The sequence below is a fragment of the Canis lupus genome, chromosome 1 (assembly GCF_011100685.1).
Source record: "Canis lupus familiaris isolate Mischka breed German Shepherd chromosome 1, alternate assembly UU_Cfam_GSD_1.0, whole genome shotgun sequence".
Taxonomy (NCBI): Eukaryota; Metazoa; Chordata; class Mammalia; order Carnivora; family Canidae; genus Canis; species Canis lupus.
Window position 1 is genome coordinate 40,611,438 of NC_049222.1, and position 27,426 is coordinate 40,638,863.

The 27,426-nt window shown below is 40.6% G+C and overlaps 2 protein-coding genes across 3 annotated transcripts in view; one reads left to right on the forward strand and one right to left on the reverse strand.

Annotated features, from left to right (window-relative positions):
- GINM1 (glycoprotein integral membrane 1) lies at positions 1-27,081 on the forward strand. Of its 2 annotated transcripts, none has more exons than XM_038526311.1 (8): positions 1-183; positions 6,399-6,458; positions 6,629-6,725; positions 15,544-15,695; positions 16,227-16,383; positions 16,967-17,100; positions 19,723-19,886; positions 24,364-27,081. In XM_038526311.1, the coding sequence occupies exons 1-8, from the start codon at positions 64-66 to the stop codon at positions 24,473-24,475; spliced, it is 996 nt and encodes a 331-aa protein (XP_038382239.1). In that variant the 5' UTR covers positions 1-63; the 3' UTR covers positions 24,476-27,081. The 2 variants fall into 2 exon arrangements, with proteins under 2 accessions (XP_038382239.1, XP_038382240.1); XM_038526312.1 differs by having other exon boundaries at positions 16,970-17,100.
- KATNA1 (katanin catalytic subunit A1) overlaps positions 26,658-27,426 on the reverse strand; it is a 46,785-nt gene continuing 46,016 nt past the window's right edge. Inside the window, exon 11 of the mRNA XM_038526310.1 lies at positions 26,658-27,025. Coding sequence (XP_038382238.1) covers positions 26,827-27,025 — 199 coding nt within the window. The 3' untranslated portion in view covers positions 26,658-26,826. The remainder of the gene's footprint in view (positions 27,026-27,426) is intronic.

A 27,426-nucleotide genomic window follows, 5' to 3' on the forward strand; every position in this document is an offset into this window, starting at 1 on the left:
CCCGCCCCCACGGCGGGCTCGGCCCTCGGCTCCCGGCCGTCCGCCGTCGCCGGCCTGTCCAAGATGGAGGGCTCTCCGCCGGCGCCGTTTGCCCTCCGGCTGCTCCTGCTCGCGGCGCTCCCGGCCGCCGGGTGGCTGATGACGGTTACCCAAGAGCTGCCACTGCGATCCCGGGCCCTGAAGGTAGGGCAGGGCGGGCGCCGCTCGGCCGCTCCTCCGCCCCGAGCCTCCGGGGAGGCCCGGGCGGGAGTCGTGGGACTTCGGCGTCCGTATGTTTGTTGCCACCGGCCGGCGGGCCAGGGGCGGGGTCCGGGTGCCCAGGAGAGGAGTGGGGAGCAGCCCCAAGGCCCTGGGGCAGCCAGGGAGGAGGAGGCGAGAGAGCGAAACGCGGTCCTTGGTGTGCGGTGGCGCCTCGTGCAGCCCAAGCCGTCCCGCCGTGGCCAGCGGAGGGGGTTTTGCCGTCGGAAGGACGATCACAAGTGCTCTCTCTCAGCCTTTGGTAATGGCGCCTTCCCGGGGATGCCCCGGCCCCGGGGCCAGGCGGTGTCCGTGCCTTCTGTGCTCGGGAAGGGGAGCGATCCCCGGCCACCTGTCTGCCCGGCGGCGGCGGGAAGCCCTGCCCCCCCCCCCCCCCCCCTCCGCGAGCGGGGCGCGCACGGCTCGGGGCCGACGGGACCGCACGCGGAGAGGCCCGCGACCCGACGCTTCGGTTAGCGGCGGCGGCTCTTGGAGCGTGGCGGGACCAGCCCAGCCCCACCGGCATCGCCTCGCGCCAACCCGATGCTCTGGGGGTGGGGCCCGCCCGTGGGTGTCCGCAAGCCCTCCGCCCCAGGGGCTTCTGCGGCCAGCTAAAGTTGGGGCACCCCTGCGCCCCTGGGCTGCAGCGTGGCCGCTTCTTAACCGCTTTCGCCGGGAGTCATGCTGAAATAAGCCAGTATTTGCCATTCATCGATTGAATGTATGATTGGGAAAAGTTTGAAGATTTTAAAAAGGGGACTTTCCCAGAATGAAAAGAAACAATATAGGTATACTGTTCCTTACTGGTCAAGACTTGAACACTCTAAATTCAGGGGTGACTTAACACCGTATCACTTTTTTTCTAAAAACACTTTAAAAAAAAAAAGATTTTATTTATTTATTCATGAGAGACAGAGAGAGAGAGAGAGAGAGGCAGAGACACAGGCAGAGGGAGAAGCAGGCTCCAATGCAAGGAGCCTGATGTGGGACTTGATCCCGGGACTCCAGGATTACACCCTGGGCCGAAGGCAGACGCTCAACCGCTGAGCCACCCAGACGTCCCTAAACTTTTAATAACACTACTTTCTCCGAGAAGAGAAATAACCAGCATATCTCAGTTTCAGTTCTGCTAGGCATTTCAGTATTTTTTTTCTAAGATTTTATTTATTCATGATAGACACACAGAGAGACGCAGAGAGAGAAGCAGACTCTCTGCAAGGAGCCTGATGCAGGCAGGACTTGATCCCAGAACCCCCAGATGGGGACCTGAGCCAAAGGCAGACTTAACTACTGAGCCATCCAGGTGCCCCTACTGGGGCATTTCAAGAAACCACAACAGGGCAGCCCCGTGGCTCAGCGGTTTAGCGCCCCCTTCCGCCCAGGGCCTGATCCTGAAGACCTGGGATCCAGTCCCACGTCGGGCTCCCTACATGGATCCTGCTTCTCCCTCTGCCTGTGTCTCTGCCTCTCTTTCTCTCTCTCTCTCTCTCTGTCTCACTGTCTCTCATGAGTAAATAAATTAAAAAAAGAAAAAACCACAACAATGAAAGCCTAAAGAACCCCTTGTATCTGAAATTGTATGTGGACCACAGTTGCAACTGGTTAAAAATAGGAATGTGATTGGCCAGCATCAAGAGACCAGATAAAAATGAAATGATTTTTAAAGTTCTGGAAATACATTATTTTCTAAATTTTAAAGATTCATGATCATCAACTAGTGAATCCAAAGACATTTGAGTCTGTCCCTATAGTCTGAGAAAAATGCATTTTGACTGCAAGCTGAAAGTACTGCACTGTGGGCTTAATGAGGTCATTGAGGTTGTCATTTCAGTTCTGCCTTTTAATGCCTTCCTTCCACTTTTGGAAAGTCCAGATCTAAACTCAGAATTTCAGGGACACCTGGGTGGCTCAGTCAGTTAAGCATCTGCCTTGGGCTGTGGTGATCTCAGGATCTTGGGATAGAGCCTCACTTTGGGCTCCCTACTTAGTGGAAAGTCTGCTCCTCCCTCTGCCTTTCCGCACCTCTGGTGCGCTCTCTCTCTCTCTTTCTCTCTCTCAAATAAATAGGGACGCCTGGGTGGCTCAGCGGTTGAGTGTCTGCCTTCGGCTTAGGGCGTGATCCCAGTTCTGGGATCAAGTCCCGCATCGGGCTCCCTGTGTGGAGCCTGCTTGTCCCTCTGCTTGTGTTTATGCCTCTCTCTGTGTGTCTCTCATGAATAAATAAAGTAAAATCTTAAAAATCAAATAAGTAAAAAAAAAATCAAATAAGTAAATATTAAAAAAAAAACCTCAGAATTTCATAGATGAAAGAATGCTGAACAGAGAGAGGGAGCATCTCATTCCTTGGAAATGTTTACACGGGAAGCTGAAGCCTCTTGATCTAAATTGTTCAATGTTTTATCTTGAAATTTTTCTTTTTTTTAAGTAGGCTCCATGCCCAGCATAGAGACCATTAAGGAGCTTGAACTCAAAACCTTGACTGAGATCAAGCCCTTAGCCGGATCAAGAATTGGATGCTTAACCGACTGAGCCACCCAAGCACTCCTATTTTGAAATTTTTCAAATGTACAGAACATTTGAAAGAATGTCACAGTGGTCACCATGTTAGATAAGTGTCATCTACAGGACTTCCATGTAGTGATGGTGTTTGTTTGCTCTCTCCATTACAGTAGTCACCAGACTGCTGTAATTATTGAGTGCTTGAAATAATGGCTGACCAGGGCAACAGAGGAGCTGAGTTTTTAAACTTTTATTTATTTAATTTTAATTAATTTAAATATAAATGACCCATGTGGTTAGTGAGTACCATATTGAATAGCGCAAACTTAGACCACCATTAATATTTTACTATACTGGCTTTATGCTTTATGACATCTGTTTACCTGTTCATTTTTGTATCTAACTTGATCTTTTATTTTATTTATTTATTTATTTATTTTTTAAAGTTTCAGTTTATTTTATTTTATTTATGATAGTCACACACAGAGAGAGAGAGAGGCAGATACATAGGCAGAGGGAGAAGCAGGCTCCATGCACCGGGAGTCCGACGTGGGATTCCATCCCGGGTCTCCAGGATCGTGCCCTGGGCCAAAGGCAGGGGCCAAACTGCTGCGCCACCCAGGGATCCCTAACTTGATCTTTTATTTTTTTTATAAATAAACCTTTTTTTTTTAATGTTTATTTATTTATGATAGTCACACACAGAGAGAGAGAGAGAGAGAGAGGCAGAGACATAGGCAGAGGGAGAAGCAGGCTCCATGCACCAGGAGCCCGACGTGGGATTCGATCCCGGGTCTCCAGGATCGCGCCCTGGGCCAAAGGCAGGCGCTAAACCGCTGCGCCACCCAGGGATCCCAATCTTTTAGTAAGAAAACTGAAGTCAAGAAAATTCTCTCCATATCCCCTCAGTGATGCAGATCTACTGGACTATAGGCATTTTTCTGTTTTGTTTACATGTGCAACTGTTAGAAGTTGAGGTTACCCCACATTGTAAAATAATGCAAATTTTTGTAGTACATTCTTCTAATATTAAAATAACTTGCTCATCAAAGAAAGACATCCAGAGGACACATATTTTCTTTTCTTTTTTTTTTTTTAAGGTTTTATTTATTCACGAGAGACACACAGAGAGAGGCAGAGGGAGAAGCAGGCCCCATGTAGGGAGCCCGATGCGGGACTCGATCCTGGGACTCCAGGATCACACCCTGGGCCAAAGGCAGGTGCCCAACTGCTGGACCACCCAGGCGTCCCCACATATTTTCTTATATGTGTATTTATTTCATATACTTCCCTGAAACTTAATTCATTTATTTTAAACGAGGTATTTATTACCTTTGTCCTTAGGAAGCCATGTGTACTAGCTGGGCATCTTGTGAGTGAAGGAATTAGAGGAGGGATTGAAAATGGGTGGGTAGAAACTTCAGTTCTGCCACCCACTCTTTAAGTATCCGCCACCCTGGCTCCCAAGCTTGAACTTCCAGTTCAGTCAGAGGCTCTCAGGAATAGCAAGAAATATGACCTATCTCTGAACTTGAGCCCAGGGGGCAGTAAGGGATTAAGGTCTCTTTTGAAATGAAATCATTCGGAAGGAGCAAAAAGTTTAATTGAATTTGGTTCTTTACAAAATACAGCAGGACAGTGTCTGCTGTCTTTTACAAACCCCAGATTTCACTATGCAAGTGATATATGTAAGTGCAGTAAGTATACAACAGTATAGCGTATGTTCACTACTGAAAGGCTGAAGGTGTGAAAAGGTTTCTTGGAATGCCATCATTGTAGGGTTATCTCTGGGCTGTTAGAAGAACAGTATAGTGAAAAGAGGAATTCTTGGCTGGAATTAGAACACAAAAAAATATAACCACCAGTTTGATGACTTACTGAATGTTGGTTGGTTCTAGAGATGAGTGTATTGGTTCTAGCCCATGCTTCATTCTAGATTAGGGTGGACCAGGAGGAAGCCAGACTGGTTCTGAAGCTTCCTAAGCCCCCATACAAGTTGGCAAGTGTACCAAATGTATAATACAGGCTTTCCATATTAGAGTCCTGTTCCTTGGGATCTCTGGGTGGCGCAGTGGTTTAGCGCCTGCCTTTGGCCCAGGGCGCGATCCTGGAGACCCAGGATCGAATCCCACGTCGGGCTCCCGGTGCATGGAGCCTGCTTCTCCCTCTGCCTGTGTCTCTGCCTCTCTTTCTCTCTCTCTCTGACTAACATAAATAAATAAAAAATTAAAAAAAAAAATAGAGTCCTGTTCCTTGAATAGCATCATCTCAGTCTCATAAAATCACTTCAGTCTTTTTCTCATTTGTTGGAAATATATAAAGTATTGGAGATAGTCACAGTGCTAAGAGATCCACTTGTATATTATTTTTTTTAAAGATTTTATTTATTTATTCATGAGAGAGAGAGAGAGAGAGAAGCAGAGACACAGGCAGAGGGAGAAGGAGGCCCCATGTAGGGAGCCTGATGTGGGACTCGATCCTGGGACTCCAAGACCAAGCCCTGGGCCAAAAGCAGGTGCTAAACTGTTGAGCCACCCAGGGATCCCCTGTATATTATTTTGATTATGAATAATTTTCCTATTTTCAAAGTTAGAAATACCCCCAGGAAAAAATATTTTTTTTTATTCTAGGATAACAGTATCTAATTGTGAATAAACTTAGGTAAGGATTTGCTTTACAAATGACAAACTGTAATTCCTCTTAGAAATATTGGTGAATACTTCTTAACAGTGTTTTCTTCTCTTTAGAAGGTGTGTCATTAATAAATTTAAATATTTGAGTAACTGCTTTTGAGCATACCTTGAGAGACACTAAAACTGTGCACAATACATACTTGTCCACAGACCCTATGGGACATACTTAAGAAGGGTTAGACCAGGGGTGCTTGGCTAGCTCAGTCAGAGGAACATGTGACTATTGAGTTCAAGCCTCATATTGGGTGTAGAGATTACTAGGAAAAATCAATAAACTTAAAAAAAAAAAAAGGTTAGAGCAGTCTTGTTCAAAGAAAACAAAAAAGTTGGAAACTATTCCAATGTCCATTGATAGTGGAAAAATAAGTAAATTGGTAATCATTTGATGGGTTGTATACAGCACTGTAAATAAATGTCTTCAGCTGGTTGCATCAACAGTTTTAAATAAAAGAAGTTCCAGAGGAATACATGCAAAATTGTTCCACTTATATAAAGCACAGAAACAGATAAAACTAAACAACTTATTGTTTAGAGAGAATGACACACAGTAAAAGTATAAAGAAAAGTAAGAAATGATTAACATGGAAGACTATAGATATTTCTTCTGAGGGAAAGGAGGAGAACAAGACAGAGAGGGTTATGCCCGGGACTTCTAAGGTGTGGACAATACCCTAGTTTTTAACCTAGGGAGTAGGTACATGAGTGTTAATTTTTTCTTTCAAGTCCTACATTTGCATATTATATGCTCATAAATGTGATATATTTCATAACTAAGAAAAAACACATTATGAAAAGTTGGAATTGTGAATGAGGGCATAAAAAAGGCTGTAAAATTAAAAGGCTGGGTTTTAAAAAATGTTCTTTTGCTATTATAAGTGATTATACAATAAATATAATTGAGGGGAAAAGAAAAACTGAGTTATTCTTACTTAGTGAAATGCATACCTATCCAATTTATATGTTTTGCAGGACAGCATCAGAATTAATGTAACTACCCTGAAAGATGATGGGGAGGTATCTAAAGAACAGGTTTGTCTACTTTTGATTATGTTTTTAATATATAACTTAGCTAAGTATTAGGCAGCCTATGTTATTTTCCCCCACAAATCTATTTTACTTAGGTAATGTATTTTTGACATGAAGAATTTGTCATCATTTTTAAACCATTGGAATTAACGTATATGCTGCTTTATTTTAAGGTTGTTCTTAACATAACCTATGAGAATGGACAGGTATATGTAAATGACTTCCCTGTAAATAGTGGTGTAACGCGAATAAGCTGTCAGACTTTGATAGGTGAGTACTATTAAATTATTTCTGTAATTGTTCTGTTTTTAGTAATACTAAATTTGTGAAACACGGTTCTTTATGTGATGAATTTCCATTTTAAGTTAATACTATACATCATTACTGGAGTGTATACTAATACGACTGTGTTTAAAATTCAAATCCTACTTTATATTGGTTATTCCTAGCGTATTCCTATTTCTTTCTTGTGAGATTGGCATTGATGGGAGCTGCATTTCTGGTAGGTTGAGATCAATGTAAGAATATACAGAGAGGTAATAAGGGAGATTTACAAGTAAGAGGCAAAATCTTGGAGGAGTACTTATCACAATTATAAAAAAATAAAGAGAAAAATAAGCTATTGGCCTAATTCTCTGGTTTTCTGTTTCTTCTATCCTTATATCCAGATGACACTTTTTTTTTTTTTAAGATTTTATTTATTCATTCATGAGAGACACAGAGGCGGGGCTTGGGGGTGGGGAGGGCAGAAACATAGGCAGAGGGAGACGCAGGCTCCATGCAGGGAGCCCGATATGGGACTCCATCCCAGGACTCCAGGATCATGCCCTGGGCCAAAGGCAGGCACCAAACTGCTGACCCACCCAGGGAGCCCGACACTTTTTTTTTTTTTTTTAAGATTTTATTTATTTATTTGAGAGTGAGTGAGAGAGAGCACACAGCAGGGGCAGAAGGAGAGGGGAAGAGAGAGGGAGAAGCTGGAGCAGGCGCAGGTTCCCCACTGAGGAGGCAGCCGGATGCGGGTCTGGATCAGGGCCCTGGGATCATGACCTGAGCCAAAGGCAGACACTCAACCAACTGAGGCCCCCAGGTGTCTCAGATAACATTCTTTTTAACCTTTTAAAATCTTGAGTTGGGGGTCGCCCGGGTGGCTCAGTGCCTTTGGCTCAGGGCGTGATCCCAGGATCCGGAATCGAGTCCCATGTCAGGCTCCCTGCATGGAGGCTGCTTCTCCCTCTGCCTGTCTCTCCCTCTCTCTCTCTCTGCTTCTCATGAATAAATAAATAAAATATTTTAAAAAAATAAATAAATCTTGAGTTGGGCAGCCCGGGGGGCTCAGTGGTTTAGCGCTGCCTTCAGCCCAAAGCCTGATCCTGGGGCCCCGGGACTGAGTCCCACATCCAGCTCCCTGCATGGAGCCTGCTTCTCCCTCTGCCTGTGTCTCTGCCTCTCTCTCTCTGTGTATCTCTCATGAATAAATAAAATCTTTAAAAAAAAAAATCTTGAGTTATTTAAAGACAAGCAAATATATTATGTTGTACCACAGTATTTGAAAGAAATAAAGAATATGAGAAATATGTATAGTCTTCTTACCATCTGTTTTAACATACACATTTAAGGCAGTGAATTTTTCTCTAAACAGTTGTACCCTGTACTTGATTTATTCCATACTTTCATTGTTATTCAGTTTGTAGTGTTTTCCAGTTATTTGTTGTGCAATCTCTTGTCCTGTGGGTCATTTAGAAGTTAAGGTGCTTAATTTTAAAAAAATTTGGAACTTTCGTTTTTTACTGTTTCCACCTCTATCATCAGAGCTACACTGGGTATAAATTTAACTCCTGAAATTAGAGACTTGCTTTGTGGCTTAGCAGATGGTCAGTTTTAGGAAATGCAGATGTCTGTGTGCCCTCAAAAAGAAAGTACATCATATGATTATTTGGATATGATGTTCTGTATGTGTCAGGTAAAATTTTTTGTTAATCATATTGTTCAGTCTGTTATGGAAGTACTGATTTGTCTGTTTGCTTTCTTGCTCTATCAGTTCCTGAGAATGGTATGTTAAAATCTCCACTATGTAGATTTGTCTTTTTTTCCAGCTTTGTTCATTTTTGCTATGTTTTGGCACAATATTACCAATTTCACACGGATTTACTGTTCTGTCTTCTTTGTAGATGGACTTTTTTAAAATTATGATATGCCCTTCTTTATCTCTAGTGATATTTTTGCCTTAAAGTCAATTTTATCTATATTATTTTAACAGTAATTGCTTTTTGGCCGGGGCAAGTGGGAAAGAGGGAGATTGTTGTGTGGTATCTTGCTGTTTTCTTTCAGTCTCTCTGGGTCCTTATAATTAGGGTGAATCTCTTATAAGCAACATATACTGGTGGGTCTTATTTAAATTCAGTCTGTCAATCTGTCTTTTAATTGGGATTTTGATTTATTTACATTAATGTAATAACTAATATATTTGGATTTAAATCTTTAATTTGAATTATGTGTTTCCCATTTGTGTCCCATCTGTTCCATGTCCCTTTTTCTTTCCCTTTTGGCCCTCTCCTGGCTTTTTTATTTTTTCTTTGATCATTCCCCCTCTATCTTGTTGGTTTTTGAATTATTTTCCTATTCTTTTAATAATTACTGCTGAGCTCAATAAACTGGGAATTTTTATCACTTCCCAAACAATGCAAGAACCTCAGAAAATATAAACTCCATTATTCCCTTTCTGCTTTTGTATTGTTACTGTCATACATTTTAACTCTTTGTGTTATTAAATACTAGTACTACCCATAATTATACTACATAATTGTTTTTACTATTTTGTGTAGTCCAGTACTCATCTATGTTTACGGTAATGGTTGCCCTTTCCATTGCTCTTTGTTCCTTCCTGAATATCTGTGTTCCCCTTGGGCCTCATTTTCCCCCTGCCTAAAAAGTTCCCCTGAGTAAGAGATCAAGAAATCCCCTAAATGCAGATGTGTTTGCCGTGAATTATGTGAGCTTTTGTTTGAAAACATCTTTATTTTGCCTTCATTTTGGAGGATCTTTTTATAGATAGGGAAAGACAGGTTAGCATTTTATTTTGTTTTGTTTTTAAAGATTTACTTATTTATTTATTCATGAGAGACACAGGGAGAGAGAGGCAGAGACAAAGGCAGAGAGAGAAGCAGGGTCCATGCAGGGAGCCCGATGTGGGACTCAATCCCAGGACTCCAGGATTGTGCCCTTGGCCGCAGGCAGGCACCAAACCGCTGAGCCACCCAGGCATCCCCAGGCTAGCATTTTAAAGACCAATTTCGTGGTCTTCTAACTTCTCTAGTTTCTATTGAGAATCAGTGTTAGGCTCATTGCTACAGGGAGGATAATAGGTTTTTGTTTTTTTTTTTTTTTTTTTTTCTTTTTCTTGTTGCCCTTGATTTTTTTTTTCTTAGTCTTAGGTTTTTAGTAGTTTTACTGTGATGTCCCCAGGTGTAGGGTTCTTTAATCTGTGACTTGATGTCTTTTGGGGAAAATTTTTGACCATTATCTTTTCAAAAAGTGTTATAAGTCCTCTTTCTTATTCCCTTCTTGCTTTTCATTTACATGTATGTTTGACCCTTTCATAGGGTTCCATATCGATTTTGCACTGTTTAGTGCTTTTTTAATCCTTTTTTTTTTCATCCTTCCTGCACAGAAATTTATCAGCTCTGCCTAATTGAGTTAATTTCATTTACTGGACTTTACTTCTAGGATGTCCATTTTATTCTTTTTTATTTTATTTATTTTAAGTAAGTTTTTTTGTTAAATATTTTATTTATTTATTTGAGAGAGAAAGAGAGAGATAGAGCACGAGTGAGGAGGAGAGGAAGAAGCAGGCTCTTTGCTGAGCAGGGAGCCTGAGAAGGGGCTTGATCCCAGGACCCTGAGATCATGACCAGACCCACCCAGGTACCCCCATTTTATTCTTTTTAATTTTTTTTTCTTTTTTCATCTCCTTCTTGGGCCCTGGATACCAGCCCACCTCTTTAAAAAAAATTATTTTATATTTTCAATTTTGATTTTAATAGTTTACACTTATCTGGTGAAATTCTCCATTTTGTCATCTATTTTCTTTTTTTTTTTAAAGATTTATGGGCAAGGCAGCCCCTGTGGCACAGTGGGGTTTAGTGCCGCCTGCAGCCCAGGGTGTTATCTGGAGACCTGGAATCGAGTCCCACGTTGGGCTCCCTGCATGGAGCCTGCTCCTCCCTCTGCCTGTGCCTCCGTGTCTCTCATGAATGAATAAATAAAATCTTTAAAAAAAAAAGATTTATTTATTTTAGAGAGAGAGCACGAGCAGACAGGGGAGGGGCAGGGGGGTGAGACAGAGAATCTCAAGCAGACTTTGTGCTGTGCGTGAGTCCACCGTGGGGCTTGATCCCACGACCTGAGCCAAAACCAAAAGTTGGATGCTTAATAGACTGCGCCAAGTGCCCCTATTTTCTTTTTTTTTTAAGATTTTATTTATTTGAGAGAGAGATTGCAAGCAGGGAAAGAGGGAGAAACGGGTTCTCTGCTGAGCAGGGAGCCCAGTGCGGGGCTCAATCCGAGGACTCTGAGATCATGACCTGAGCCAAAGGCAGATACTTAACTACTTAACTGACTGAGCCACCCAGATGCCCTATCATCTATTTTCTTGAACCTGTCACTTTCAGTAACTTTATTTTTTTTTAAATTTTTATTTATTTATGATAGGCACACTGAGAGAGAGAGAGGCAGAGACACAGGCAGAGGGAGAAGCAGGCTCCATGCACCGGGAGCCCGACATGGGATTTGATCCCGGGTCTCCAGGATCGTGCCCTGGGCCAAAGGCAGGCGCTAAACCGCTGCGCCACCCAGAGATCCCTTTCAGTAACTTTAAAGTTCATGTCTGCCCCCTCTAATTTTTCGAGCCATTCTGGATGTGTTTTGTTTTTTCTTTTGATCCTTCTCCTTCAGTATGTGTTGTTATTTTTTTTTGTGTGTGTGTTGTTATTTTTGATACTGTATGTGAAAAGTTAAAAAGCGTCTGGATAGTATTATCTTGCTCCAAAGGGGATTTACTTTAATCCCTGACAGTCATGATAATAAGGGACAGAATACCTTAATTTTTAAATTGAAGATTGGGCTAATGGAAGGCTCTATTCTCATCTTTGTGAGCCGTAGTCTATTTCTTAGTTACTATTATTCCTCAGATGGAGCTCATCATTCGCCCTACGTGAAAACTTGGGGTGTTTATGAGGGCCCATCCTTTTGTGGGTCCCATGCTCCTCACTCTCATGAGCCTGCCAGAGTTTCTGCTTAACCTCATAGTGTCTTAGGTAGATACTCAGTTTTTTAGCCCAGCCTGACTTAGTAGTCAGCAAATGTTTTGGGGGGCAGGGGGGCGACCGCATAAAGTATTAGCTTACTTTTATTCTTCCTTCACTCTAGGATCTTGTCACAAGTCCCTGGATACCTTTGTAGCCATAATCCGTCTATTACGCCCCTCTACATGAGACTGCCAAAATCTGCCCGTTTAGCTCTGTTTAGCTTCTTGGCCTCTTAGTCATTACTTTCTGTTGAGCTCTCCAGCCTCTCTACCTGTTCAGCTTGGGCATCAGTAAATGCCTTTGGGATGCTGACTGGCTTTTCAGCTCTCTGGTGCCTCTAGACCCCTGTGGGTTTTGATTGTATATGTGTGTGTTTACATCTTTACTAGTGGCTCTCAGTGAGAAGGTTGGTATACAGCAAGCTAATTCTTCATAGTTAGGAAAAGAAGTGCCATTATTGGTATAAGTAATAATTCCATTGATGACATACACATTAGGAATTTCCCGTGGAGTGTGACCTGGCTGCTGTCTGTATTACTATATTACAGTCACCTTGCTGGTCATCCCGGTTGTTGCATTGAGTTTCTTTGATAACTGTAGTAAATGCCCATCCTATTAGTTCGACAAATCTTCAAAACAAATATAACAACAACAAAAAGCCCTCTTTCCTTAATTCTTTAACAAACTTATTTGGAGGTGTATTAGTTGTTGCCGTGTCACAATTTAATTCTTAGTAGCCGACAACAATATTATCTCATGGTTTTTGTAGGTCAGGAGTCTGAGCTTGGCTTAGCTAGGACCTGTGGCTCTGGCTCTCTGGTAAGGATATAGTCATCTCAAGGCGCTGCTGGGGCTGCTTCCTGGCTCACTCATGATTTTTGACAGGATTTCGTTCTTGTGAACTATTGGACTGAGGCCTCAGTTCCTTGCAAGAGGTTGGCCAGAGGCCTCACTCATTCCCTTGCTGCATGGACCTTGTAGGGCATCTCACAAGATGGCAGCTGGCTGTATCGGTAACAGGACAAGGGAGCCTGTCAGCAAGAGCAAGAGTCTAGCATGATGAAGTCACAGCCTTTATAATCTAATCATAGAAGTGACTTGCCATCATTTTTACTTTATTCTGTTTGTTAGAAACAAGTCACTGGGTCCAGCCTACACTTCATGGGAGGGTCATGGGTCGTTGAGAGCCATTTTTTTAAAAAGATTTTATTTATTTATTCATGAGAGATACACAGAGAGAGAGAGGGAGAGAGGGAGAGAGGGGCAGGCCCCCTGCAGGGAGCCGAGTCTCCAGGATCACTCCCTGGGTTGAAGGTGGAACTAAACCGCTGAGCCACCGGGGCTGCCCTTAGAGCCATTTTTGAAAGCTACCTACCATAGTCAGAAAAGTCAGAATATCAAGGGCTTTTTTGTGTGTTTAATTTTATTTTGTTCTACAGCAGGGGTGCCAGATTTAGGGACCAAATTTGATGTATTTATAGGCCTGCATTTTCTCATCCATCGACTCTCTTTTGCATAGTGTACCAGCCTTTGGACAGACAGATGGACTGCCAAGGAGCCTACTGTTTTGTGAGCAAGACCGATGGGCAAACAGGGAACACATGCTCAGGTGGACCACAGGAGAAGGGAGGAGCTTGGAGGATGGGAGAGAGGTTAGGCAGATCAGAGAGGGAGGAGCAGCAGGTGCTCCCTGAAGAAGGACCATTCAGGGAACCCCCAAAGAGTTACAGGGATGCTGCTGATGGTGTTTGAGCAAGGCGGCTGTATAATCAAAACTCTGTCATGGAAGGTTAATCTGGCACTGCTGTGTGGATGGTTTGAAAGAAGGGACTAGTTAGGTAACTATTATAATGGCGAGTAGTTAATGAACTCCATATTGGGTGGGGAGGTAGGTGGGAATGAGAAGGACAAACGTTAAGAGAAACTGGACCTGGAATGGCCCAAAGGAAGCAACTAACTAACTGGATAGGGAAGGAGGGTGAAGAAGTCAAATGTAACCTGCTAACTTTTGTCCTTGCTAGTTTGGAGAAGGGTGGACTTATTTATAGAAATAGGGAAGTCAAGGAGGAACCGTTTTGTGAAGACTTGGTTCTCAATGGAAACGTCTGTACCTGTTTAAAAAAGTGAGACAAGTTAGGCTTTGCCTCCCAGAGATTTTGACTTACAGAGATTGGGATCAGACTCTGGCATCTGTACTATTTCCCAGTTGGTTTTGATGCCTCATTATGATTTAGAACCACCAGACCAGGCGTTTGAACAGTATCGATAACTTATGATGGCATATTATTTTAAATTATGTATTTATAATTCTGGATGGAATCACTGCTGAACAAAAGCCATAGAACAAGAAACCTGATGCATTCTGTCAAGGGAACGCTGCCTGGTCAAGGAGATAGGTTTATGAACAAAGAGTTACATTACAAAAAAGCTATTGCTTAAAAAAAGGCGTGAACTTAGCAATGTAGGGATACAGTAGATAGAACTGCCTAAGTAGGAGTTTATTAAAAATGGATGAGAATGGGGCGCCTGGGTGGCTCAGTCGATTGGGTGTCTGCCTTCTTCTAAGGTCATGATCCCAGAGTCCCAGGATCAAGCTCCACATCGGGCTCCCCGCTCAGTGGGGAGTCTGCTTCTCCTTCTGCCCCATCCCTGCTCATGCTCTCTCTCTCTTTCTCACTCTCAAATAAATTAATAAAATCTCAAAAAAAAAAAATGGATGAGGAGAGAGTGGAGAGTAGAGGACATTCCAGATAAAGGGAAGGGAATAGGCCTATAAAGGCACAGAATCCATTTAAACAGCTGGGTCTGCATGCAGAATGTCCATCTGGGTCCCTTTTTAGCGAATAATCCTCATACGATAACATTTGAGGGACTAACATTTGAGAAACTAAGTGTTCCTTTTGCACTGGTCTCCTTGATTTATATTGATTTATCTTTTTCTGTACTGTTTTCTGCCTTGATAGGGTAGCCACTGGCTCCCAGGGTGGGGGGGTTCTTCACTAGAGAGAAGTAGGGCCAGCAGCTAATCCTTCCCTCATCCATTAGTGTGCCAGTTACAGGGCAGTCCTGTCCTCTGCCCCATTCCTGTCCTCTCCAACAGCAGCGAGTCACTTACTGGAGAAAGTGTTGAGAAAACAACTCCGTGTCCTTTCTTCTTGGGCCGTTATGTCCCTGGATTTTGTGAATGAGAGAACAGATGAATGAATGTGCTTGCTTTACTAAAACATGAGATTGATGGGCTGTGTCTTCTGGCCTTCTTCGTAAGTAGTTATGCCCCGTTCGTTCCTCCTTGACAAACTATGTAAAAGAATGGGAATGATGTTGCTAGTGTGGTAGTTTAAAGACCATCGAGGAGCACCTGAGTGGCTCAGTGGTTGAGCATCTGCCTTTGGCTCAGGTCATGATCCCAGGGTCCTGGGATTGAGTCCCATATCAGGCTCCCTGCAGGGAGCCTGCTTCTCCCTCTGCCTATGTCTCTGCCTCTCTGTGTCTCTCAAGAATAAATAAATAAAGTCTTAAAAAATCAAATTAAATTTTAAAAAGACCATTGAGCACTTTTCCCTTTTCAAATGACTATATAAGCATTTTGAGGATTTGTCAAGTTGTCTCTGTTTTTATAAATTCTGTAACATTAGTGAAGTTGGAGATTAAAAAAGGCCAAGAAATTGTTATGTAATTGTCTTGTTCCATGTAAATGTTGAAATAATCAGATTCAGTAACAGATTGGGTGGCATTTGTTTTGTTCAAAACTGTTTTTTGTTTTGTTTTGTTTTGTTTTATAGTGAAGAATGAAAATCTTGAAAATTCGGAGGAAAAAGAGTATTTTGGAATTGTCAGTGTAAGGGTTTTAGTTCATGAGTGGCCTATGACCTCTGGTTCCAGTTTGCAACTAATTGTCATTCAAGAAGAGGTAGTAGAAATCGATGGGAAACAAGTAAGATAGTATGATTATTAATTGGGAATTAAACTGTAAAGATTAGTGCTGGGTGTTATGCATGTGTTGCATTATTTTATTTATTTCTGACTTGATAAGGAAAAATGGTATCCTAATGTTGCCTGTATCCAATCTTTTAGAACTTTTTACTTGTAACATTTGCTTAGCATTTGAAGACTTAGCATTTGAAGTCTTAAGTTTTAAAAAATTCATATTTATACATGTTTTTATAACTTTAAAATATTACAAACATTAGTAAATTGAGTGAGTGAAGAAATTGAATTTCGTTCATAACTCTGCAACTTTTCTTCTGGCTGAGTAAATGAAATGGAACAGAGAACAAGCTTATGATACTGAATTCTAAAACACTCAGATTAAAGTTGTTAATTAAATGCCTCAAAGTATGGGGAATAAAGAGTAATTGTGAATAGGATAAGTGTTTTAAAGAGAACAAAAAGGAAAAGTTAGTTTTAGATTCTTATAGATCCATTATTTAAAATAAAGAATAATTGCTTATTTTTTCTTTCATAGGCTCAACAAAAGGATGTTACTGAAATTGATATTTTAGTTAAGAACCAGGGAATACTCAGACATTCAAACTACACCCTACCTTTGGAGGAAAGCATGCTGTATTCTATTTCCCGAGATAGTGACATTTTATTTACCCTTCCTAACCTCTCCAAAAAAGGTACTTTAAAAGACTGTTACTTAGGGTATCAAGGAAATTATTTCTTTAGTGGGTGGCTTTCTAATCGTAGTTAATATGTTTGGTAGTAGGTTTCTTTCAGAAATGCTTTATAACACCTGTTACTTTATATGTCCATTTAAGAACTCCAGGAACCTATCTGGAGTCTTAATAGAGAGTGACTGAAACAAAAAGTGATCAGTCATGACTGCTTGGTGATATTTTATGGTAATTATCTACCCTTATTCTGGGCAGTCATCACAAAATACATGATAAGAATAGTGTTTAGGTTCTTTTCGAGAAAGAAGTATTCATTTTTTTTCCATCGAAACATGGAACTTTTTGAAGATTTGACTTTGTGCATTCTGCGTGATGATAGGATCATAACTGGTCTAGCTCCTTATGACTGTCTAGGTTATGGCTCCTTTCTGGCATTTAAATATGAACAATCAAATGTTACTGTTTTTCTCCTGTGGCAAAATAAATTCTTAGTATCCTACATGTGTTTGGTATAGTAATGATGGAACTAGTAAGAGAGACACCAGAATGCACCTAGCGTTTTGGTAACTTGGCTCTTCCTTCTCAGTAGAAAGTGTTAGCTCATTGCAGACCACCAGCCAGTATCCTATCAGGAATGTGGAAACCACTGTAGATGAAGACGCTTTACCTGGCAAACTACCTGAGACTCCTCTCAGAGCAGAGCCTCCTTCTTCATACAAGGTAAATAAAATATTTTGGATTATCTTGATATTACAAACATTTTTTTGAAGAAAATAGCATTTCAGATGAGGTGGAAACCATGAGGATTGGAAGTGTGAAACATTGTTAATAGTGGACTCCTCACTGTTGTAGTATGATGTTTCCAGGTATTCCCATGTTCTTTTCAAGTTTCATTTAATAATAGTTAGATAATCATTATCAAGTCATTGGATTCCATTTTGGGACAGTTTTCAGTTCCAGAGTCATTCCCATCCTTATTCCTATTTATTTATTCTGTGGCTGCTGCCTGGTGCACACACACATGCGTGGTGCCCTCAGGATCTTGAACAGTGACCGAGCACATGTGGTCAAGAGTGCAGTCAGGAGTCCGATCACGTAGGTTTGAATCCTGGTTCTGCCACTTACTCGTTGTGTGATCTTGGACAAGCTCCTAGTCTCTCTAACCTCTGTTTATCTGTACAATGGAGCATCCACTTTAATCTATAAAATCACGCAGTTGTTACCAGGATTAAATAACCTGGATACAAACGTAAGAACGTATTTCCATTTGTTAAGTATTCCTAAATTACTAAGGGCATCATATGGTTGCCTGGCCATATATTTGGGGTTCAGACTGAGTATCTTGATGTCTTTATACATATTAGCTAAGGCCTCTTACTCAAAATAATTTTTGTTTTTGTTTTTGTTTTATAATTTCTATTTAAGTGAGCAAGGTCTGTTGTTAGTCTCAAAAGATTCTGGAGGTTTCTTTGAAGTTCCCGCTGAAGGTTGGGATTGCTTATTTGGGGTTGCTGGAAAAACTCCAGTCACCTTTGGCTGGCTGAAACGCCAGCACCCTTCCCCTGCCTGCTTGCCTCCCTCAGAGCAAGGCAGCCCATGCCATCCATGCACCTTAGCATCTCCTCTGACTCTCTAAGTATAGGAACATATTTTGTGCACTGTGAACTCCCCATCTGGGCCAGAAGCCACTAATGTTTGTCTTTTTCTCCTGCTCCTGTCCGCCAACTATTAGAAACATAGTTGCCTCTGGTCTGTTTTGCATAAAGTAGACTAGCTGAACCTCTTACCATTTAGCAATAACTTTCACTTAATTTATAGATAATAGTATAAATAACTGTAAAGGATAATGAAGCAACATTCCTATGCCTGTATTATTAGGATATAATTTTTAGATACATTTACAGAGTTTATCAAGGTACATTTTAAAATGAAATGAAGGGCAGCCCCGGTGGCGCAGCGGTTTAGCGCCGCCTGCAGCCCAGGGTGTGATCCTGGAGACCCTGGATCGAGTCCCACATCAGGCTCTCTGCATGGAGTCTGCTTCTCCCTCTGCCTGTGTCTCTGCCTCTCTCTCTCTCTCTGCATTTCTATGAATAAATAAATAAAAAATCTTAAATAAATAAAAAAATAAAAATAAATAAAAATTAAAAAAAAATGAAATGCACCCATTTAAAATATAGTTAGGGGGTACCTGGGTGGCTCGTTGGTTAAGCGTCTGCCTTCAGGTGAAGTCATGGTCCTGGTGTCCTGGGATCGAGCCCTATGTCAGTGGGGAGTTGGCTTCTCCCTTTCCCTCTGCCACTCCCTCTGCATGTGCTCTCTTTCTCTCAAATAAATAAAATCTTTAATAATTTAAAAATAGTCCTTTGACAGATGAATGGGTAAAGAAGATGTGGTGTATATATACATAATGGAGTATTACTCAGCCATTAGAAAGGATGAATCCTTACTTTGATATGATGGAACTGCTGGAGGGTATTATGCTGAGTGAAATAAGTCAGTCAGAGAAAGACAATTAATTATCATATATGGTCTCACTCATATGTATAATATAAGAAATAGTGAAAAGGACTATAAGGGAGGGATGCCTGGGTGGCTCAGTGGTTGAGTCTGCTTTCAGCCCAGGGCGTGATCCTGGAGTCCTGGGATTGAGTGCCACATCGGGCTTCCTGCATGGAGCCTGCTTCTCCCTTTGCCTGTCTCTCTGCTTCTCTGTCTCTCATGAATAAATAAATAAAATCTTTTTTAAAAAAGGGGCGGGTACTATAAGGGAAAGAGGAAAACTGAATGGGGAAAAATTAGAGAGGAAGACAGGGATCCCTGGGTGGCGCAGCGGTTTGGCGCCTGCCTTTGGCCCAGGGTGCGATCCTGGAGACCTGGGATTGAATCCCACATCGGGCTCCTGGTGCATGGAGCCTGCTTCTCCCTCTGCCTATGTCTCTGCCTCTCTCTCTCTCTGTGACTATCATAAATGAATAAAAAAAATTTAAAAAATTAGAAAAAGAGAGGAAGACAAACCATGAGAGACCACTAACTCTGGGAAACAAAGGGTTGCAGGAGGGGAGGACGGTCGGAGGATGGGTAACTGGGTGAAGGGCACTAAGGAGGGCACATAATGCAATGAGCACTAGGTGTTGTATGTTGGAAAATTGAATTTAAAATATTTAAATTTTAAAAATAAAATGTGTAGTTAGGTAAGTTTTGATAAATGTAGACATCTGTCTAACCAGCAACACAGTCAAGACACAGAATTTTATCATCACCCAAAACTAGAACATAATTTTTAAAGCCTCTTAGAGATTAAATGATCCTTGATTTATCTAATCAAAACTCCTTTTTTAGGTGATGTGTCAGTGGATGGAAAAGTTCAGAAAAGATCTGTGTCGGTTCTGGAGCAGTGTTTTTCCAGTATTTTTTATGTTCCTGAATGTCATGGTGGTTGGAATTATAGGAGCAGCCGTGGTAATAACCATCTTAAAGGTGCTTTTCCCGGTTTGTGAATACAAGTAAGTAATTATTATTTTTGAAACATTAGTGGTTTTAATGATTAAAGAGTGAGTTGTATTTACTGTATTATTTAGAGTAGAAAGTATAAATAATAGGAAGGCTATAAGACAAGAGGGAGGGAAAATGTTCCTTTTTCTAGCTTGTCTCCCAATGTTAGCAAAATTAAGACATTTATTGGATATCTGTCATGAACAGGACACTTGTCTTAGGGATTCAGATGTAAGACAAACTCTCTTCTCTAAGAACTTAGTCTATTAGAGAAAGGAAACATATATCTGTTATGGAAAATGCAATGTTAGACTAAAATGAAATGAGGGCTTTGCTATGTATAATTTTCTACCTCAAAGTATCAATTTAAAATGAAGTAGATTTTAGAAGACCAGTGAGATAGTTGGTGTAGCATTGCTAGTAAAAAGCAAGAGAGGAAACTTAAGTGTTATCAGTGAGGGCTTACCTAATTGTTCACACATGTAGTGGAATTCTGTGCAGCTGAGATGCAAAGAATCCAAATTCTATTAGATGGGGGAAAACGTGTAACAGTATGATCCCATTTGGGTAAATACTTTTCTATTCTGTATATAAATGCATAGGAAATTTCTAGAATGACAAAATACGTTATCTCTAATGAGTGGGAATGAGAACAGGGATAGAAACACTGACTTTTTCTTTTTCTTTAAGATTTTATTTATTTATTCATGAGACACACATACAGGCAGAGACACAGGCAGAGGGAGAAGCAGGCTCCATGCAGGGAGCCCGACATGGGACTTGATCTTGAGACTCTAGGATCACACCCTGGGCCAAAGGCAGGAGCTAAACAAACTGCTGAGCACCCAGGGATCCCCACACTGACTTTTTCCCTTTGTGTACAGCTTGATTTTTTTAACCATAAGAAATTATAAATGTAAAAGTGAATTTGTTATTAGTATTTTTGTAAGTTAAACAGTCAGGGGGCACCCATCTGGCTCAGCTGGTGGAACATGTAACTCTTGATCATGGGGTCATGAACTGGAGCACCATGTTGAGAACAGAGTTTACTTAGGAAAAAAAAGAAAGAAAAATAAGTTAGTCACTTCAGTTGTCTTAATAGAAGTAAATCTCCATAGATAGGGACGACCACACTCTTTGGCTTAAATTATATTGTACTATGTTGTAAAGACCATAGGATTTATGGGAAAAGAGGCCCAATTCAAGCATTCACTTTTCCACCTGCTTGCCTGCCATTTTTTCCTATGTAACATTGAACTAATCCCTCCCCTAAAGGGTTTGTTGAAAGACCATAACGTATGCAAAGTGCCTGTGGAGTATCCCTCCTACCTTTTAGTTTGGTTTCCCTTGAAGAATTCACATTTACCATTTCTTTCTGAATGAAAATTCTGGAACTTAATAAATTTTTTCCTTTTTCCTTTGACTGCCAGGAATCTCAGGACCTTTTTTGAACTTTATTATGCAAACCTGTATAGAAAACCATGTTGCACTTTTTTTTTTTTTAATTCTTTTACCAAATGTTTTGTTATGGGCTTCCATGTGGGAAGAGACACAATAGAAAATTAAAAACCTGATTTGCAGTATAAATGGCAGTTGCCCTAAGGATACTTTCTGGTAGTAAAAGATTTCATCAATACAGAAATATAGAGAGCAGTTAAAATACCTCATTTCCCTGTTCTTTAATTCTTATAACTAGAGGTAATCATTGTTAATCAATGTTAACTTTGAGAGTGTGCATCTTTTACCCACATTCTGTATATTGATATAAATGCATGGTAGGGCAGCCCCAGTGGTGCAGCGGTTTAGCACCGCCTGGAGACTTGGGATCAAGTCCCACGCTGGGCTCCCTGCATGGAGCCTGCTTCTCCCTCTGCCTGTGTCTCTGTCTCTGTCTCTCTCTCTGAATAAATAAAATCTTTAAAAATAAAATGCATGGTAAGATATCATTAAAGTATGGTCCCATTTGGGTAAAACCAAAGTATTATGTTTATAATAATAAGATTGTTTATCAACCGAGGCTCTTAACTGCCCCACATATTGCTTTAATTTTTTTTAGATTTTAAAAATTAATTTATTCATGAGAGACACACAGAGAGGCAGAGACCTAGGCAGAGGGAGAAGCAGGCTCCCTGCAGGGAGCCTGATGTGGGACTCTGTTCCAGGACCCCAGAATCATGACCTGAGCCGAAGGCAGATGCTCAACCACTGAGCCAGCCAGGCATCCCTAGATTGCTTTATTCACCTAATGACAGAGGCTCCAAAACTTTTTTGGTACATAGCAGTCTCAAGTGTGCCACTAATTTTTTCCTGTTGCTCTTATCTAGGCCAGAAGAAAATTAAAAGAAAAATTTTTATTTAATTCTTTTAAATATTTTATTTATTTTTATTTTAAGTAGGCTCCACACTCCACATAGGGCTCAAACTCACGGCCTTGAAATTGAGAGTCACATGCTCAACCGAGTCACTGAGACATGACTATTTTTTTTTAAAAGAATTTAATTATTTATTCATGACAGATACAGAGAGAGAGGCAGAGAGAGAGACAAGCAGGCTCCATGCAGGGAGCCTGACGTGGGACTTGAACCTGGGTCTCCAGGATCATGTCCTGGGCCGAAGGCAGGTGCCAAAACCGCTGAGCCACCCAGGCGTCCCGAATATTTTTTAATTTACAACTACACATATACATTATGTTACATTTACAAGCGAGATGTGTGTGCCTACAGGGCACCACATAAAATTCTTATCTGGGAATCAGATTGCACACTGCCCCCCTCATTTCCTGTTCAACATTAGCTTTTGTACAGTATTTTTTTTTTTAAAGGATTTTATTTATTCATGAAAGAGAGAGAGAGAGAGGCAGAGACACAGGCAGAGGAAGAAGCAGGCTCCATGCAGGGAGCCCAATGCGGGACTGGATCCCAGGACTCCAGGATCAGGCCCTGGGCCGAAGGCAGGCACTAAACCGCTGAGCCACCCAGGCTGCCCCAGTATTTGCTTTTTATTCAACAACTGCCCAGGTCCAACTTTGCAAAGATCTGACCTCACTGAATGTGTAGTATGACCTGATGTTGAAACTGTGACTACTCTCAAAATGAAATCTTGAAAATGAAATAGGCTGTAGCCTTGAGTCTATAGAGCCACCCCAGGGGTCTCCATGCATTTGGGAACCACCCAGGGGGTCTCCATGCATTTGGGAATCAGACCTTTTCCTATCAGCACACATATTGCTTATTGATCCTCTTTCTGGCGGCGTGGTGTTTTACAGCATAGGTAGGCCATAACATAACCACTCCTCCAGTAGACATCCAGGTGTCTTCCAGTTTCACACTATTGCCAATAATGCTCTAGTGTGCACCTTAAATATACAAATGTACGTCTCTTTGCACGTGTATTTATGGAGATAGACTTTTTTTTCTTTTTTTAAAGATTTTATTTATTCATAGAGACATAGCTAGAGAGAGAGGCAAAGACACAGGCAGAGGGAGAAGCAGGCTCCATGCAAGGAGCCCGACGTGGGACTCGATCCCGGGTCTCCAAGATCACACCCTGGGCTGCAGGCGGTGCTAAACCGCTGCGCCACCGGGGCTGCCCTGGAGATAGACTTCTAAAAGTGAAATTACTGGGTCAAAGGGTGTGTGTATCTCAACACCTGAGAACAATCTTTTTTGTTTTTGCTATTGTGGAGAAATCTCATCTTACTTTGCATTTTCTTCTTGCTTATGTCCCTCGCAAGTCCAGGTCAAACTGAGTCTAGCAACTTTGTGATAATCAGCTATATATTTCTCCGCTGACGTGCCTGTTTATAGCCTTTGCCCATTTTTCAGTTGTGTTGCCTTTTATAATCAGTATGTGGGAGCTCCTTTATCTGTTACACACATATAATATCTACTGCAGTTTTTTTTTTTTTCTTAATCCCAGACTGTGATTTGTCTTTTGCTCTTGTTTCTGGTATCACACAAAAGTTAAATTTGGGGCCAGAGCACTTCATGCCTTTCCTTTGTGGCTTTTAGGATTTTAAATTTTTCTTAAGTTGACCTTTCCCATCTTAAAATTATTTTTCTTAAAACATGTTTTACTATCACTTGTGTATACGGTAAGCTGAGTTATGATTTTGTTTTCCAAAGAGAGTTGCCGTCATTTCAGTTGTCCTTTGCCCTTGAATTGATATGTTACCTTATTCTGAATTTCCACATACTTTAATCTCACTTCTGAACTTCTCTTCTTCCACTGCTTTGTCTAGTACTGTGCCAGTAGCATAGTTTTAATTACTATACTGCTTTAATAAAACCAGGCATGTTAACAGCTATTCTTGTGACTTATTCTCCCTTGTGACTTTGGACTCCCGTTTGTCCAGCTATTATAAACTAACTAAAATGAAGCAAAAACACTTAACCCCAGGTATATATTTAATTTTAACTCTGATACAGCCTTGTCTTACCATCAAACTGTAGATGGAGGAAATGTTTAATTTCTGTTTTTGTATTTCAGAGGAATTCTTCAATTGGATAAAGCAAATGCTATACCTGTCACAGCTATCCACTTATTTCCGGATAATCCTGAGAAAAAAGCAGAAACCCTTGAAGATAAAACATGCGTTTAAAACACTATCTCAAATCATGGACTCTGAATTAGTCTTTTGGCTCTCAATTTGCCACTTGAATAGAATTGTCTTTTAAATCGCAAAGAATTTGTTTATACACTAGAGAAATTGCTAAACTCCTAAAACTGTCTGAAACTTGTCCTTTTAGGAGACAAGTTAAAGTTCATCTTATTCTGTAACAGAGCTGGTTATTCAGATGATTAAGGAAAATTTAAATGAAGTGGAAGAGAAGATATGAAGAAACATCAAAATTACCAAAAAAAAAAAAAAAAAAAAAAAAGGGAGAGGGCAGGACAAAATGCCACGTGCCAATACTTTTCAAGGTGCCTTTATAAAGGAAATTATATCCACTTAATTACTATAATATATGAGACTTTATGAAAAGCACTTTATGAAATTCTAATTTAAAAGCTCAAGAATTTAACACTTATTTTTTTATTCAGTAAAATGTGCCTTTATATTAAGTATGTGACTCAGCATAAAATCACTTAAGTGTATCATCATTTGATTGTATCCTGTACGAAGACTACTTACCTTGAATGCACCAGGATTTAAAAATAGTAGTGACTTGTTCTCACTCTAAAATAAACTTTTTTTTGAGGAAAACAATAGAGTTTTGGTATAAAAACATATCCTGGGCAAGAACTGCTTCTGTGTCAGAGTTGATTTCACAGACACTGGCTTTAGCCATGGTTCAGACTGCAAATGAGCCCTTTGGTCCTGGAATTAGATTGTACCTTGCTCTTGTGCTCCTTAAGTGTCATTTATCCTTCAACAGTGATCTTTTTTTAACCATCACCTCCATTAACATGTTTTATAATGTGATGTAGTACATAAAATACTTGCTTTTATTCCAAGTGACAGATATTTCCTATTTTGTTTTATTCATTACTTTTTTATTGCAACCTGTCATTTTAAACACATTGTTCAGTAAAATAATGACTGACTGGTTTGTAAGACCACCTTAGTGGAGAGGGGAAAAAAATAAAACCATCTTAGAGTTGGGTTAAGTAGATATGTATGTGTGGGGTAAGGATGACAGGGAGCAGAGTGAAGGAGTGAGGTTTTATCCCGCCTAGCTGTTTTTTGTTTTGTTTTGTTTCCACCTAGCTGTTTTTAATAAGAAATAACAGCCCTGTGAAATATACTTTCTCCATATTATATGAATAAATAATAGCATGTGATTCACTTTGATCCTAAAGTCACCCAGCCAGTAACACTTTATGTCCTTCCTCACTTTAAGATGCTGGAAATCACCAATTCTAACTTCAAAGAATGACAGTCTATTAAGCTTACAGAGAATCTCATGAGAACTGTGGAGGAGGCTAAGTGGCCAACTGGAGAGTGTAGGCTTTACAGTCAGCAGAGTCCTGTCCTGCTTTGCCTCCTTATCAGGGAGACCAGGAACTATGGCTTGGTGCTCTCTTTTCTATGGTTGGGATGATACAGTTATTTTTTAAAAAGTAATCCTTAAAATTTTTAAAAAAAAATATTGTATTTATTTATTCATGAGAGACAGAAATAAGCAGGCTCCTTGCAGGGAGCCTGATGTGGGGCTCAATCCCGGGACTCCGGGATCACACCTGGGGCCGAAGGCAGAGGCTCAACTGCTGCGCCACCCAGGTGTTCCTAAAAAGTAATCCTAAACAGGTAGCTTACTTAAGATCTTATACCATTAACTTTTAACTTATACCATTAACTGTTCATTTAATTATGCTTTGTATCCATGAAAGAATGTGCTAATGAATTTCATTCATTAGAGCAAAGGGAGCAGCCTGTAGTGCAGCCTCATATGTAGGCAAACTAAAGTCAAGCAGAAGTGTGTGTGTGTGTATTTTTTTTTCTCTTTAAGTATATTATAAAATGAAGGGTCTTTAAAGCTCTCCCAGGAAGAGGAGGGAAGCTACCTTAACGCCAAGCAGGAAGGCACAGTGGGTGCATGGTTTGTGCCTCAATTGGCTACTTATGTAAAATGTTCAGGAATTTTCAGTTATTCACTGGCACCCAAAGTGCTAGAGCCAATCTTACTCCCTAAAAGGAATGGCAGCCGGACAGTGGAAGAGAAGATGCTGTACCTAGAAGTGCATACAAAGACACTTCCAACCTAAGTAATTGCATCTGTGCTGCAAACATACATGGTCAGTGAAAGAAATTAGCTAATACTAAAGTAAAAGAGATTTGCTTGCAGCTTTAAAAAATTGCCTTTATTTATTCAGAATCATACTTTTCTTTTTTTAAAATCTTACCATTATGAAACTTTAAAAAAATATAGTACTCAATGCAATGAAATACTACATTTAATTATTATTCAAACACTTAAGGCAGGTTTCTCACAGTTTGCATGTGAGAATTTAGCATGATCCAAACTCAAATATCCATTTCTCATATCTTTCAATGTCTGCAGCAGAAACTGACTTAGAAACCTTTTTTAAAGCCATTTCAAAATCCTCCATAGTTGTAGGCATGTGCATTTCTTCTCTTGAAAGATTTCTGATTTCTTCTGGGGTCAAACCTTCAATACGCCTTCTCATTGCCATCAAGGATGCATCCCTAGGTTTTAAATTAAAACACACTGTTATTTTGATTGAATAAAAACTTGTAAACAACATTTTTTCAGTATTCTTATTTTGTAATTATCCCACTACACATACTTACGGAGTATTGCATAGAATCTTGTATCAGAATACAAGGCCTGTTTGGAGTTGTTTTTTAGCAGTTAAATCTTCCATGATGAAATAAGGATATTAATTAATTTAAATAACTGATAGTAGGAAGTCCAAGAAAAAAAAGGCGTAAGAAGCTAGCAACTGAATTTCATTTTAAGTGTCCGATAAAGAATATACATCAGAAAGACAAGAGAGAACCAGATGGCTGAAAAACAGTATTTTCTAGATGTGTAGGGAAAACTAAATGATCAGGTTAGGGTGTTTCAGCTTTCCCCTCTGTATTAG

What these genes read in the sequence shown, in the direction of transcription:
- GINM1 (XM_038526311.1), top strand. Translation starts at nt 64, where the DNA reads ATGGAGGGCTCTCCGCCGGCGCCGTTTGCCCTCCGGCTGCTCCTGCTC. An exon ending in TGCGATCCCGGGCCCTGAAG is followed by an intron (nt 184 to 6,398) that starts GTAGGGCAGGGC and finishes TATGTTTTGCAG; the next exon opens with GACAGCATCAGAATTAATGT. An exon ending in GGGAGGTATCTAAAGAACAG is followed by an intron (nt 6,459 to 6,628) that starts GTTTGTCTACTT and finishes CTTTATTTTAAG; the next exon opens with GTTGTTCTTAACATAACCTA.